This window comes from Eleginops maclovinus, chromosome 7 (genome assembly GCF_036324505.1).
Source record: "Eleginops maclovinus isolate JMC-PN-2008 ecotype Puerto Natales chromosome 7, JC_Emac_rtc_rv5, whole genome shotgun sequence".
NCBI classification, from domain to species: Eukaryota; Metazoa; Chordata; class Actinopteri; order Perciformes; family Eleginopidae; genus Eleginops; species Eleginops maclovinus.
Window position 1 is genome coordinate 11,920,595 of NC_086355.1, and position 16,894 is coordinate 11,937,488.

The 16,894-nt window shown below is 43.9% G+C and overlaps 1 protein-coding gene across 1 annotated transcript; it reads right to left on the bottom strand.

Moving 5' to 3' along the window:
• Positions 1-4,042: 4,042 nt before the first annotated feature.
• Positions 4,043-16,382, bottom strand: irs2b (insulin receptor substrate 2b). Its single transcript, XM_063887514.1, is given in 3 exon segments — positions 4,043-6,495; positions 12,841-16,081; positions 16,083-16,382. Coding segments are annotated over 3 exon segments (3,354 nt in total). The 5' UTR covers positions 16,191-16,382; the 3' UTR covers positions 4,043-6,490.
• Positions 16,383-16,894: the final 512 nt, after the last annotated feature.

The following is a 16,894-nucleotide window of genomic DNA, read 5'->3' on the forward strand; positions in this document are numbered from 1 at the left end:
TGTTCATATATACACATGATCACCAAATAAAATCCACACATGCAGCACATTGACGCTCAGCAGCCGAAGTAGCAGATGTTGTTTCCATCTAAGGAGCTGGTGGCTGTCTGCAGGTCGTGTGCCGTCTCCACAAACCATATCCATCACTTTGAAGCAGAAGCAGGCAAGGGAACAGAAGAGAAGACTTGTAGCAGGGGGCTACTGCTAAAACATTGATGATTTTTAGAGAGAGTGTGATTTCTTTTCAATTGACTGCATACTCAACAGTTTCTAAATGTGTAGTCCTTACCTCATATACTCTGCCAGGCCACCATAATTTAACTGATGTCCAATAATGTTTGCTGTAAAAGCCTTTCTTTCTGTTGCTCATAGTGGCTTTTATTAGGCCACACAGCGTGGTATTAAAGAAGGGAAGCTGTTGGAATACCACTGTGATGAATAGCTCTACCTGTGCTTGAGGAAACATGTTCCCCCAGCAGTGTAATGAGGACACACCCTGAGCTGACCTGCAGCTACAAACACACAAGCAGACGCACCTGCCCGAGTGTGAGTCACACACAGTGGGCAGGGCCAGGAGAGAGCATGAGCTCATCATGTCGATTCCCGCACATTCCCACATCTCATCTTCACCTCCCACTTCTTTGTCTTTCAATCTCGCTTACCTGCCTCTTCCTGTTTCTCCCTTGTCATTCCTCCTCCATTGTGTGTGTGTGTGTGTGTGTGTGTGTGTGTGTGTGTGTGTGTGTGTGTGTGTGTGTGTGTGTGTGTGTGTGTGTGTGTGTGTGTGTGTGAGTGTGTGTGTGTGTGTGTGTTTGTGTGTGTGTGTGTGTGTGTGTGTGTGCGTGTGTTTGTCTCTGGGTAGGCTTATTCTACCCTTGTCCTGTCTTTGTTGTGCCTCTCTATTATCAGAAACAGGAAGTCACGTGTGTGCGCATGGGTGTGTTAAGTGGGGTTTTGTTCACCTTTTGGCCAAGTAAAGAGGCGGGACAGTGTGTGTGTGTGTGTGTGTGTGTGTGTGTGTGTGTGTGTGTGTGTGTGTGTGTGTGTGTGTGTGTGTGTGTGTGTGTGTGTGCGTGCGTGCGTGCGTGCGTGTGTGTGTGGTTGTGTTTGTTTGTGTGTGTGTGTGTGTGTGTGTGTGTGTGTGTGTGTGTGTGTGTGTGTGTGTGTGTGTGTGTGTGTGTGTGTGTGTGTGTGTGTGTGTGTGTGTGTGTGTGTTCATGTTCATTAGGATTACTGTCAAAGCCAGCGTGAGAAACAGGAGATGCAGCAGAAGCGTGAGAACACTACCTGTAAAACAGCTGGGAACGTCAGCTGAACAGACTGAATAAACACACATGTGTATACTTAGAAACACATCCATACGCACACACTAATATGTGAGTGAGAAACAGACGCTCCCATATGAGCATTCCTGCAAAATACACGCTGGGTCAGACCCATAGTGGTACCAGGTATAGGACCTCCATACTGACTTCTGGAAGTCATGCATTGTTTTGGACTATGGTGATTAAACATGATGGTGCAGGAAATTATCACGCATACACTTACATATCCTCTTACATGTCTTGTATTAATGCAGAATTTGATGCCCAATTTTGGTTGAATAAAGCCAGTTTGTGTGTGTTTATAAGTGGGTGTGTGTAAAAGTGGATGGGAAGAAACAATTTCTGCATTCTCAGGTTTCACTGGAAAGAGGAAGTCAACCCTTGTTTACCAAACTATTGCTGCCGGATTATGTAACACTGAAAAGATGACACTAGTGTGTTCAAGCAAACAACCACACACACACACACACACACACACACTAGTAAAATCCTGTGTGCCTCAGGATATGCGCGTACTCTTTGATTCTGTCTTTCCAATGAACCTGTCATACATTCTCCCCAATGCAGAATCCAGTATATACGAATATATTGAAAACATTCCTGTATTCGGAAATGTTTGCATTCATCCTTGTTGGATCTTGGAAATATCCGAACACCTGAATAAAGAAAAATGTGCACAGCTCCAGATCACATCTGCTGGCAGAGTTGACGGAGCTTGACGGATTCCAAATATTTGGCTTGTGGTCAGAGGAAGAACACATTTAGTTCTGCGTCAGACATCTTTTGTGGTGTCACCTGTTTGGATTATAGAAAAAAAAAAAAAAAAAAAAAGCTTTTTCCCTGTAGCGGATTTAATTAATTTGCAATTTGCAACTTGCAACGGTTAAAACAATTAGGCAGTAGGAGAATTGTATATACAAATATTCATGCTGTGCAACCGCCTACATTATTTTTATTTTATCTATTAGAAATGCATCATAATACTCAGAGCATTTCTCCCACAATCTGATATGCTCCACAATTGATATTGTACCACATGCCATTGATTGGATCCCAATTTGCAGTGTGATATGTAGTAAACCTGCAATATCAAGGTTCTCCCACAGTGTCAGTATTCTGCAAAAATTTAAATTGTAAGGTCATTTTTTGTATTTTCTCAAATAAATTATAAAGTTGTGTGTTTATTTATAGTCTGTTTGAGCTCAAGCTATTCTCTCTCTCTCTCTCTCTCTCTCTCTCTCTCTCTCTCTCTCTCTCTCTCTCTCTCTCTCTCAGCACACACACGGCCACTAATGTAGTGGCGGTGTCCCAGACAGCTTTCCGGTAACATGCCATTTCCTGTGGAGCTTATGCAGGTCTCTGTCCATAAGGCTGACGACTCCCTGGGGCAAACGGTTACTTTACACTGATCATTTGGACCTAGCTACTGTTGCACGACCCCACTAACAAACACACACACACACACACACACACACACACACACACACACACACACACACACACACACACACACACACACACACACACACACACACACACATACTTATTCACAGAGCTGACACAGACAATATTCCCGAGGTAATACTGATTTGCATGGTACATAGAGACTATGCTAAAGTATTATCTTCTGTTTGACTTTATCATCTTACGGTTACACAAGTATTATAATTGTCCTCTCCTTCTCATCAGCCTTTTGACAGTGAGTAGAACATTCCCCCACGACAGGACAAATTAAGGGTTTCTGATCAGAATACAGTAAAAAGACAGAGAATAAAATGCCCGAAGCTTGTTTTCTATCCTTTCTTTACAATTAAATTAGACAATCTAGTCTTTAATTAAACCTTAAGAGCAAGAGGGAAAGAGGAGCACTGAAGAGACCAGTGATGGATGATATTTGGTTTTCAGACAATATGTCACACTTTGCTCTTAAGGTTTTTGCTCTCTCATTAGCGATTTAGCTTCTGCATATGCTGTGGGGACAAATCGGCCTAATGGATGAGACCTAACTTCAGGTTACCATTATGTAGACCCGCACATTTCTCTACTGCCCCTCCCTTCCAGCTGTTTTCGTCCACCCCTATCTGACTTACGCCATCTGTACTGCTCACACATTTAAGATTTAAGTACAAACATGTCATGTCCCTCACCCTGCTCATGCATACAATCCTAAAGCCAACCCCTCCTCCAATCCAAACACACAAGACTAGCCATAGTAGACTATTATACCTCTTTCTTAGCATTAATTACCATTTTAATTAGCAAGGCTGTGAGAATGAATAATCTGACAGCATATGGCTAATGGTGCAAAATCATAATCCTATCACAGTGTTATTTATTCCCTCCCAGTTCCAGGGGCTGTTTCAACATGCTGGTCTAATTACTATTGCTGGGGGTGGGGACTTGGAGCCAAGCGCAGAAAAACAATAACAATGCTAATGCTGGAGGCAACACAAGGTTAGGCCTACACCCAACTCTTAATGCACTGTTTCTCAATAGGCAGCAGGGCTTTAAAAACACAAGGAGGGACATGGGAAATGAAAGAGAATCAAGATATGTCCTCTCTTTCCTAATGAGGGTTTCTTAATGAAAGAGGCAGGGAACTGAATTGAAACATCTGCTCTGGCGAGTGCCTATTCAAATAAAAGATGAAAAGCTAGTGCTTGTTTGTGATGTGTCGGGAGGAGAAAGGGAGGAGAACAGAAACAGAGAGGCAAATGGTTTCTTAAATAACATCATTATTTATTGCATGTGTCTACGAAGAATCAATTCAATCTAAAGCAATGAACTAAGTTTAAATTACCATCTCTTAGTAGCATTACAATATGCAGAATATGAAATATGTACAATGAAAGACACAGCAAGATAAGCCCACGTTCGTAACCTTTAGATGCTGAATAAAAACATTATTAAAATGCAAAAACACTGCTCAAAACACCAAGAGGCTCGATTAGCAAAAACGAACACAAAAAAGTTTTCAAATTTGGAGAAAAAAATGTACAAACAGCAAAAATCTGATTTAAGGTTTAACAAACATTATTAACAATATTTATACATTTGGTACATCTTTGTAAATATATGCCATTTGTGTTGTACCTAAGAAACAATAATTATTCATGTCAATTATTAATGATTTCTCTCAAAACCTTTTTTTTTCAGAATTACAGCATTAGAAAATGTCCTCATAGTGGCATTCAGTTCACAAGACCATCCCATGACAGTTTGAAAAAAAAAAAATCAAGCCAAACCATAATGGTTAGCATATAACTTAATTAGTGCTTTTGTTGTATCAGAAAGTTCACTCAAACACATACTATGTACAGTACAAACAACATAAGTTATTTAACTTAACATCTCTCAAAGTTTCTCAGCGTTTGTTAAATGTAATTCTCTGTAACACCGCACTGTTTAGTTTATAGGCAACGGTTAAGTATCAGTGAATTCAGATAAATAAAAAGATACTTCCCCTGGTTTGTTTCTTTAATTCGGCTTGTATCAGCGTCATAGTTTTGATTCAGTACCTCTGCATATTTTACTTTTGTTGCAAGTTTTGTGGTCGTTGTTGGGTTGTGTTCCCAAGCTCAGAACACAGCATGTACTACATTCAATGTGTCTTGTGTTACAATCTAGAAAGTTTGTAAGTGCAAGACCATGCATTAGCTCCTGTGTCTCTCGTCTGGCTCTCTCAGCCTAGAGTGGTTTCAATCTATCGAGCGGCTCATTGAACAGCCAGTCAGATTTGCCACATTGCCCAGCGCTGCCTGCACCTGCCAGACAACCATGTGTTGTGGCAGAGCTCTGCAATGATGAGGCATCAGGTGAGAAAATGTAAGATTCTGAGCTGTCCAGTTACTTTATATTAATAACTTCAAACATTCATGTCCATGTCTCTTTTCCTGACAGGTCATAACTTCCTGCAGGCTTTGCAGGATGTACCGTGTGCAGTGGCTGAGTATAAAGTGTATAAAAGGTGGGGAGACTTGGGCTCAGACAGGCCACAGATCTGGTTTTCAGGTCCAGTTGAATATGGTTCGTGCTGCAATGTGTGGATGTGTGAAACCTGCATGCATGTTTGGTACAATGCAATGTAAGGTACTCCTTTAAAGTCCTCTGGATATTTTGTAAGTGTTTGAATCCCCCATCTCAGGCATATTAATAAATATATTACTCTGGATCTTTAATACATACTCTTGTAATAAACATAAGGGTGGGAGAGAAGAAATGTAATCTCAGAGAGGTTGTCTCTGTCATTCGGCTCTGATGGACATTCAGTCAGATGATCTTTTATCTCTTTGATATACTGCGTGTTTATAGGTCCAAACTTAAAAAAGGTCCATCAGACGGGAGCTGATGGCTAGAGTAAGGCTTTGGATTGGTGATTTTTAAAAAACATTCACCTCTGAAAATAAATATTTTATATATATTTCTACCTTGTGAATTGGTACCAACCTGGTTTTTGCTGAGGTAGGTATTTTTTTTAGCAGTTGTTAACTTTGATTTTTAAATATGTTCATAAATGCCACCTCTTTTTGCAAGCACAATCTGTATACAAATACACACACACACACACACACACACACACACACACACACACTTCATTAAATGCATACATACATGATAAATAAATAAATATATGTAATCTGTATGCATGAAAGGTATTTTGTGTATGTGTGTGCACACTATTCTCTGCAGGTTTGGTTCACAGGTTTCCAGGTGAGAAGATCTGGCATCTATTGGCTGAAGCCAAAAGCAGACCAGCTGAAAATGTATGAATGTCAATAATAACAATAATAATAATAAGTAAAATAACAATATACTGCAGAATAATTTTGCAGGGAGATAAATAGTTACCAATCTATAGTTAGGGTCAAAAGGCTGTTTAAGTTTTTGTTATTTAAGGTAATCTAGTACAGCAGCAGCAATGGCGCCTCAATGTTTTGGTGCCAAGAAAAAGCGGAGGGAAGATTTGGGGCAAGGGTCAAGTGTCTGTGTTGCCATGGTAATGGCTGTCCACACGACCCTCGAAGGCGGCAAAGAGGTCAAAGGACATCGACTGCAGCACATGGTCCAGCTGTCGCTGAGGCGACCTCGTCACTTGGCTGCAGTGAAATCCTACGTTCACAGGAAAGGAGGGAGGAGAGGAGAGGGCCGGGAGGACCCATCAGCCTTTATTCTGAAAGAAAAAAAAAAAAAGTTATTTTTCTTTGCCATGAGATTCATAAATATGATCTTTCATCTAACTTCATTATATTTTTTTGTTAATACTACTTAGTACATACATACATACAGTATGTGCAATTTATTACAAAGGATGAAGCAATAGAGGAAGAGAGGGAGCTCAAACGGATACCCTAACTCTGTTACCAAGTAAGGAATAAGTGCTCTTCAAGCGGCCTGCCTTTGTGTGTGTTTCTCTGTGTGTGTGTGTGTGTGTGTGTGTGTGTGTGTGTGTGTGTGTGTGTGTGTGTGTGTGTGTGTGTGTGTGTGTGTGTGTGTGTGTGTGTGTGTGTGTGTGTGTGTGTGTGTGTGTGTGTATTCCTCAGCTGGTAGACACTGCAGTGGCAGGTGCTTTCACGGCAGGGGAAAAACAGAGTGGCATTTAGCACTGTGCAGCTGACAATCTTCTATGACGGCAAAAGAGACAGCAACAACAGTCCCATACAGTAACACACACCTAGGTTTTCTTGATTGCAAACCTACTGAAGTCAAATGAACAGAAAATGTCATGTTCACTCCCACAAACACCACAGCTGTGTATTTTCACACTATGAATCCTGGATCAACAGAGTGTCACTTTTCTCCCATTGGAAAGCCGTGCTGACCCTTGCCCCGGTGTACTTGTTTGTGAGGTTTCATTTGCATGCAGAGCTATCAAATGCGAGCGGAAGTCTTGGCTGACACACACACAAACACACACAAAGCCCCTCTACGCGCCTGCATTTCTTCCCTCATTTGCCGTCTCCTCTCTTCCCCAGCCACGAACAAGAGCTGTTTTCACAAAGCTGGATGTGATCGTCATTCTGTAAAACAAACCTTTCATTCAGAGTCCTTACTAGTACCCCTTTCTCAACCGCTCCCACCATAAACACACACACACGTCTGTTCCCTATATTAGCGGTTAATATCAAATCTGAAGCTTTAAAGTTGTTGCCATAACACTTACTGATGACCAAAACATCAGAGAGGTTAATAAAATGAATTAAGCCTGATGCATTTCTACAGATACTAACATATGGTACCCCAGAGTTCAATTTAAAGACAGAATAATTGATTTCCCTCCTGAGGCCACCTGTGCTGGCAGAGCTCTGACTCTTCATTTTTTCATGGGTGTCAGAGAGAAGGAAAATAGAAACACTAGGGGTTGAAAGTTGTGGAAAAACCACAGTAACAAAATCAACCTGACAGAGAGGAACGGGAATGCGGTGAGGTCATGGGACCGGCGGTCAATAACAAACTGTGTGTGTGTTTCTGGAGGGGCTGGGCCACAGTGGCCTGTAGAGGCAGACACTTGGGTGAGAATGACAGAGATATGCAGGGAAGGAGAGTTGAATCTCTAAGAGCTCAAAATAGCAATCAAGAACAGCCATGTACATAAGCTCTCAAAAACATTATTTTTGTATGAACAATGGAGCTATAGGACAATGTGTGCATATGGGGACTCGCCACAAACACTGCTATTCAAACACATGCTGTTTTGAGAAAACTGTGAGTGGGTGGGGAGATTTGGGGAGGGGATATGAGAGAAGGGGACAGTCGTCCAGCGGGGAATGAACCCAATGGCTCCTACCCCTCCTCTTTTGGAGCACATGCCCCTCTAAAAAAAAAAAAACTGTGCCCCCTGTCACAACCCACACACACACACACACACATTCAAGCTCTGTTCATTATTTATTTAGTTCTCACAGGCTAAATTTAGGCATGCTCCATTCAGGACTAGGACACACACTCAGGCATGTATTAGCAGCCTCTTTGGTGCTTCAGAAGCAGAGTAAACATGCCCCCATGTCTGCTGGTGCATCACTTGCTCGAGTAGTTATGTGGCGTTGCAGAGCGAAGAGAATGAAGAGGAACTGCTCCAACTGTATTTACAAGCAGCAAGGAAGGAAGAGGATCATCAACTGTTGTTTTATTAAAGGTATGCTGTGAGAGCTTCTGTAAACTGATGTTGAGGGCAGGTTTCCTTCTACAGGCTTGGATCTGCTCTGTTTACATTCCTGCCCTGCCGACACCTCCCTGATCTGCAGCAGTGCTCCACCAAACAAACACTGACTGGCTCTTCACCTCTGACCTCCCACACCTCTACGACCAACAAAACAAAAACAACATACAATGTTAACTATGCTTCCTGCTGTGTCATAATTACATATTCCAGATAAAACACGTACTTGTTTTGTATCTTTACACTTTAATTGTGAGGTTTTTCTTAGAAAATTACATTTTTTTTCTTATATACATTTTTTTCTTTATAATACATTTGGTTTACGTTATCAAAGAAGCCAATTGCAGTTTCCCAGAGCCGAAGTTTGCGAATTGACGCTACTTTAGTCTGACCAAGTGTGTTAAAGCCAAAGATTTTCTTTTGCTATCACACATGACAAAGCCAATCCTCTCAGCTGAGAGCTAATCCTATGCTTAACTACTGTATATAATACACCTCTATGAAGAAGCATTAATACAGTAATGGGGTCTAGAGAGCTAGAGAAGCATTTATTATGAGCCAGACTTTTATGAATGAAAATCTACAAAATCAGCCCGAAGCCATTACACTAGTGTGTGTTTTGCGCAAGTACTACTTACACACAGAAGCTCTATCTCTTCTTCATCCTCTAGACAAAACAAGCTTCTCAACAATGTCTAATCCTGAAGTGAATGTAATCCTTCTTACCTCAAGCTAAACTGAGGATATGGTAGGCTGCCTTTTTTTTGATCTAGCACTGGAACATCCCGCCCTACTTTGCTCAAAGAGTTATGCATCAGTCGCCAAGGGGCACTGTGTGTATTTGCCTGAAGGGGAGGGGTGTACAGTACAGGTGAGGACAAAGATTTAATGTTCCTCAAAATATAGTACGTAATCAAATAATGAGGCTTTGTTGGAGGCATTAAATGTTCCAGGCTTGAAAAAGACTATTTGGCTGTTCAACGGCAACATGTTATGTAGGAGCATATGATTTAACTACAATAACAGTTAATGCTCTACACATTTGAATTCAATCCTTGAAAAAGAGTTAGCTATAAGTTGCTGGTTTTGTTGTTGGCAGTGTGAGATAAATGAAGCAGCAAGAGGAGTGAGAGTCTTGTTAGTGGCTCTGATCAGATATGATTAGCTAATTGTTTAATGCATCGTTAGACAATCCTCCATTGCCTCGTGTGAAAAGCCAATCAGAGACAGTCCACTGAGGTCAGATAACAACAGCAAAAACACAGCTCAACGAACCGGTGTGGAGAAGGTGTGTGCGAGGAGGGGAGCCGAAGGGGGGAGTTAGATCACATGACTTCTGAAAAACAAAAACCAATGCCTGGAGAGAGAAATGGGGGAGGAGGATGCAGAGGAGAGGGGGGGAAGGGTTTTGGGTTGGTGTATGTCTTCTTGAAACTGCTTCGCCACACCCCCACCTTCTCCCTGTTGTTGTTGTGGCAGATGGCGGCCAGTCATTAGCGTATTGTCACTCTCCTCTGAAGGGCCAGATAACCAGTGAGCACTGCTTGGCAGGGCAGGTGCAAAACCCCTGACCCCCCCACCAATCCACCATCTGCTAATGGCTCCATATACATGTACACACACAACAGAGGAAGACGCGCAGACAAAGTAGTCTGTGCCCACAAATGAAAGTCATGGAGAGTGTGAGTCATTCTCCCCCTATGTCTGCACCCCTGCTTTTAGCCAGAGAGAAAAACATTACAAAGATGAGGACAGAAGTAGGAAAGAAGGTTGCTCCACTAAAGCATTAAATAGCTTTAATGGAGAAAAGAGAAGTGGTAAGAGAGGTTAACTCTAAAAGGGGTGGGAGTAAGAAGATGTAAACATAGTACACACACCAGCCTGTTTTGTTTTCCCCACAGAGATGGAGGTGTGTTGATTTCTGGAAATGTCCCTTTTGCAATATCCCTCCCCCACGCTCAGTCTCTCAAACACATTGGTAGTTCAAAGGTCAAGAAACTGACATTGTCGACAGGGCCAGAAGGCGTGCACTGAAAGCTAAACAGCCCTCTCCTCTGGCCCATCACCTCCCCTCTCTATGCACGTCATGGCAGGACCAAAACCCAAACAACATCAGCGTAGCCTCTCAACTAACGGACTCAACACTCCTCACTAAGCCACATGAACATACAGACCGAGGAGCAAAGTCTCCATCCCTCTCTGATAGGATTTCGATTTCCTGATCCTAATTTAATATAAAATGTATGTATTACTGCAATTGCAAACCATAGTTCACTCAGAGATAACACAAGAACATGGTAAAGCCTTCCCGGTTTTAGTAAACAGTCATTTACTTTCCTATCCTCACAAACACACACAAGGGACAGACATGTTTTTGTATTTTGCTCAGTATCAATGACTTGCCACACTGGTTACATTCCTGATCAGAGAGCAGAGTCATTCACAACTATGTACAAAGGTATTTGTTTGTTAGGAAAGGCTTATGTAACCAAGGAATTAGAAAGGCCCCCTCTCACAATAATGACACTTATCTCTAACTCTATCTGTGTTCCTTTTTGTTGCTTAATTGCCTTGTTACTCCTCCCTTCCCCCATACCAAAAGCTCAATTGTCTATTTAGTTGTTAATGAAGAACACAACAAGTCATCCATCCTTCACCATTGTTCCTCCGCCTACTTCTTTCCTCCTCCCCTGCTCTCATAACCTTGGACAAAAGACTCCACTGTGGTACAAATATTCAATATTAGGCCCTATCCTTCAAGAGACAAAGTTCCAGGATACAATAAAGTATTTGGACGAGAAGCGAGAGGTTCACATAGGGTGTTAAGGTTCACAAGTAAGTGTGAGTGCAACCTCTTGTGTAAAATGATTCATTTAATGTGTTTGTGAAGTTGAACAAAGTAAAAAAAGGAAAGAAAAAAAAGTCCTAAAATCCTCCCTCTGGGTCCATCCCACCAGGTTAGAAAAACAAGTGAGCATTCACCTCTCCCAGCAACCTTTGCACACAGTCCGCATTCCAGTCCCGAAACCAAGTACCTGACAATTGATAAACAACTGACTCACTTGTTTTTCTGGGGAACCCGATGACTTGCACCAAGCCCCATGCTGCCTGCGCTAATAGCATGAGAGCCAGCAAAGACAGATACAAAGAGAGACAAGCTTGTTGTTCAAACCACAAACACCAATTAAACTCTACTATTTCACCATCATGAACATAGCCTCCTGACTCACAGGGATCATCAGTGAACAAAATGAGCTGAAAGGTAATATACTAGGCTATTGTTTCGTCCTACTTAAAAAACACAGACATTAGGATGTCATGGCTTTACACCCATAGCAGCCTTATAAAAGCTACAATGCATGTTATAAAAGAGAAAATAAATATATTTTCTTTGCCTCTTTCAGCTGCTTCCATGTGTGCATCATGTGTAGTGCTGCATGCGTCACTGGATCAGACTACATGTTTTTTGAAAGAATGACGTGGAATAAAACTGCGTCACTGACGGAAGAGACCATTCACCCATAGACAACAGCAGCATCAAGCAAGCCAAAATATAATACAACAACTTCGGCCATCATTTTCAGAATAAGATGGTTGCAAAGTAAAACCTTGTTAAGGCTATTGAATGCAATACTGAAATACAGAAGTGGTTTCCCTTAAGAAAAATCAACAAATAGCAAAAACAGATAAAATGTACTTTTGAGGTTTGGCACACTTTAGTGCTTTTATTTCTAAGCTTTTATTTGGAAGTATGTACACCATCGTTTTCCGGTGTCTCTGCTCTGCACTCTCACTCTAGGCAGTTGGAAGCAGATCAAAGACCGTGCAAACAGCCTTGCTCAGCATCGAACAGCCTTGAGATATGTCGATGTGTCATGGGTGTGACGAGTAGGTGACTAATCCTATCTAAACATCGCAGCCTACACCCAACAGCAATTTTCAAAATAACTTCACTTCTCTCAGCTCCTGTAGCCCAAGTTTAAAAGACTGATAACTGCTGTTAAACACACATGTGTGAAACGGATGCCAACACACAAATGAAGCTGCTTGTTCTTAGCTTGTTCTCTTCAAAACTATCATTATTTTCAACTTTGGAATAAAATTGAGCTCAGAAGTGCTGCTTAGCAACAATTAGCCTATCTCTGCAGAGTAGCCCTGAGGCGGATCTCTCTCCTAATCTTAAACCCTGACACCACTCCCTTCATGAATGAAAACATACTGTATGAATGAGAGAGTGTGTGTGTGTGTGTGTGTGTGTGTGTGTGTGTGTGTGTGTGTGTGTGTGTGTGTGTGTGTGTGTGTGTGTGTGTGTGTGTGTGTGTGTGTGTGTGTGTGTGTGTGTGACGAATATGAACACACCTTTAACAGCAGCAGCAGTCTCCTTGAATCCCATGCTGGCGTAGGGGCTAGTGTTGAAGCCATTCATGCCCCCTTTGCAGCCACAGGCTGGCTTGAACCTCAGAAGTCCATCACAGCTCCCTAACCTGGATCCTCCAAGGTTTCCCTCCATCAAGTTTAAGGCAATGTAGTTAAGTCCATTTTGATAGCCAGCTGACATCTCTCTGCACATTGGGCTGTTGCTGCTATTGTCCTCGTCAGAACCCTCAGAGCTGCAGACAGTGTGCGACACATTCTCCACAGAGGCAGAGCTGTGCCGCTTGGTGTCGTGGGCAAAGGATGGGCACACTGGTGTGACAGTGGTGGTGGAGGAAAAGGTCTCCGAACTGTGCCGCCGGCGCCCCTGAGGGTCAGCTCGGATTACTTTGGCCCCTCTGTGTGGATCCACAAGGGTTACAGATAACGAAGGACCCCCCAGGAGAAAAGAGTCCACTGGCACAAGGGGCACCCCATCCATAATGCTGCTCTCAAGGCTGAGTCTTTGAACACAAGCTGTGGGGCTGGTGGGAAGGGGAGCATCCTCAGTAGGGCAGAGAGCAGGTAGAGGGGCAGGAGGACTGAAAGTCATCTCAGCGTAGTCATCCTTGACTGGAGCAGGCTGACCAACCAGGCTCACCTGCTGTTGGAGAGGATATTCCTCTACCATCCCCCTCTCCTCAGTGTTTCTCTCTATGCTTTTTTTCTCTTCTCCCTTATCGCCTCCCTGCCTGTTCTGAAGGGTTTTCACCAGACTAGGACAAGACACAACTTCAGGCGTGTGATCTTGGCACCCTGCAGCAGGAGAACCTCCTGATTTGTGTAGGCCAAGATGACCCGGGGAGCTGACGTCAACATTAGCATAGTCTGAAAGTGGCAGGGATCCCCTCTCTGCACATATAAAACTCAAAGATGACTCTGAGATGTCTGTACATGCCAGCTGGTCACGAGTAGCATTACTAAAGTCTATGTTGATGTACTCTCCAGGGCTGCGTGGCTCTGAGGGAAGCGGGTGTTCACTCATACATGGTAGTGTTCTAAGGGATTCCAGAGCCAGGCGGGTGGGCCGACACACCCTATTCCTGTGTACAAGACCTCCATCCACCCGTGCTAATCTGAGAGGAGATGGGGCAGAAGAAGGGTTGCTTGGTGTCCCTGGAGAGCTGCTGGCCTCAGAGTCCACCGGAGAGACAGGACAATAGTTTGTCTCCTCTTCTATGCTCTGTCTCTGTAAACTCATCACCACATACTGGTCTTTGTCTGTGGACCCACTGCGCTGCAACTGGCCTTTAAGTGAGCGTGGTAGAGTGCTGTAAAAATAAGGCTGTCTGTGATGATGCTGGTTATAGGCATCTCCCCCTGTAGGACTGAGGATGTAGTCTGGGGGTGTGGTAGACACAAAATGGTCAACAGGAGACATGTTCAGGTACTCTCCATTCGTGAGCTTTCCATCAGTGCTCTCCACTGACATTTTGGTTCCACACAACATCCGCATATAGCCACTGTCCTCCAGAGAAACACTCCCAGGGGAGTCTGTGTGTGGGGTCAGCCCTGCTGAAGGGTGTGTTCGGGGGTTGATGATAAGCTTTGGAGCAGAAACACACATGGGGCTCATGGGCATATAGGGGTCATGCTTGGACCCTGTTGGAGCCACACCTGGCATCATGGGCATATAGCCACTTTCCCCTTGGAGACCACTATTGCCAATGTGAACATCCCTGTAATCCTCAGGATAGATCCCTTTTGGGGAGGCTGTGTGACACCTTCGAAAAGACTGGTTTCCACTGCTGTAAGTGGCTTTCATAAGAGTATACTCATCCAGAGAGGCTGAAGATACTTGGGGTGGACCCCTCGGCTGGCGGGGGGTAGTGAGGGAGTATGTGCGCTTTCGATAAGCCTTGTCCAGCTCCGGTAAACGGCGGTAACCATTCTGCCGCTCCATGATCGTGTAGCCATCAAGCTCACTGCCATCCCGGGAGGGGGGGGTGTCTGCTCTGAGAGACTCTGGAGTTTTGCTACGGAGGGTGAGTGGTAGCCTAAGGTCCCGTGCATCCGCAGGGCTAGAGCCGTACTCCTCACAAGATATAAAACCAGCATCACTGGGGGAGCCTGAAAAGGAGGCACTGCAGCTGGAGGGTCGAGGGACACTGGTGTCTGGGCAGGAGGACAGACTCCCGTGGCTATGGGTGGCTATGGGTGGGGAAGGAGACAGGGGCATAGACATGGACTTACTGTGCTGGAGGGAAGAAGACTCAAATGTTCGACAAGGGCGCATGGAAATGGTGTGAGACCTGCTCAGGAGGGTCCTGTGGACCCCTGGGCTGAGGGGGCTGCCAGTCACTGACATGGGACGTGCCATGGTGCCATCGCCCTCGCTCGCCGTGCGTATTCTACAGGAGGAAAATTTGCTCATAGGAGAGGTCATAGCCATGCTGTCAGTGCGCGACCGCCGGGTAAGCCCGGTCTGGCTGGGGGGGAGATTGTTCAGGTGCCTCCGTGTGGGCACAGAGATGGGGGTTGTCCCAGATGACTGGCTTTTGCTGCGCGGACGGAATTCCGACAGCTCCTTCATGGCTTTCATCGCCTCCAAGATAGTTTCGTGAATATTTTGAGCTACGACAGAGTCATCCGCCTGCATCCAGAACTCCCCCGGACCCGTGGCTGCAGACCGACCAACCTCAATAAAGAAAAAACTGTCAGAATGGCCGCACCTCCGGATATTCATCAGCTGTAAAATGACGGAGGCAAACTCTGAGTTCAGCTTGACAAAGCTGATAGTCCGGCTAGAGAGACATAGCCTGTACACTCCGGTCACATTTCTGGTCTGTCCCAGGCCTTTCGATTTCAGATTGACTTGCCATACCTCCTTGTAGACGGCGGTAGCCGGCGTTATTACTCCGTAGCTCGCCTCGTCGAAGCCAACCAGCGAGGACGCAGAGTTTGACGCTGAGCCGTCGTATACTTTCCCCTCTGCCACTAAATCCAACAGCACCCGGTACCAGCTCTCCTGTTCCTGCTCATTTTCTGCCGCCACTGCAAAATATTCATCCTTGGTATACAGAGCAATTAGATATTTGTGTTTTGCGTCCGCTCTCTTGTTGATATTAAGACAGCAGTCGAGGGGAATAACTCTCTTGGCAGCCGATTTGTTTTTCCATTTCTTCTCACTCTCGTAGTACTCCAGTCGGGAAGGGGAACCTTTGCTCGACTCTTTCAAAACGAAAAAAACGCTTATGTCCGTGTTTTTGCTTCTTTAGATATCCGCATTTCTTGATATTGTTGATCGTATTGCTGGTCAATAACGGCTGATCTCCGGTGTTTGGCGGACTCGCCATTCTCGTGTCCTTCGCTATCAGACACAATGCTTCCTTTCCTCGAGTTGCTAAATAAACGACGCGCTTTATTTTAATTCTCTCTTTCCAGAGCCGGTTGTGCGATCGTTCTTCTTCTCCCACAGCAAAGCAATAAATAACACATGTCTGCTAGTGTCCGGACTGTGGAGGCGAAACAACATGTGACGATCTACACATCTAGCTCTGTGTAAAAAAAAAAAAGGAGGAACGGAAAGGAGGAGAAAAAAATACACACACACCGAGAGTGGGCGGTGCGTACTCAGCTCATTGGGCTTATTGGTGGAAACGCTATGAATGCTCGAGTGAGATGGCACTGTTCAAAGGAGAGAGAGAGAAGGAAAAATCCCTCCTACTATTACTCTGCCCTCTTCCGACTCATTTGAGCGTAGTCGGTCAGGACTTTATTTTTAGCAGCTATGGTCCTGTGATCCAACATTTGCTGTGAATATTTTTTGTCAATCTAAATATATCAAAGCAAATGTTTCTGAACCTAAAGCCTACATTTGCGTCATGGAGTCAAAGTGGATAATAAATAATATTAGTATTAATCGTGACTCGAGTGTATAATAAGAAAAAGAATAGTCTATGGTTATTATTTGCACCGACTAAAGGAGCTTATTTTAATGAGTAATATGTTTATTTAACTTAATTATTGTACTCTTTTTGTCGTATTCCCATAGTGTAGT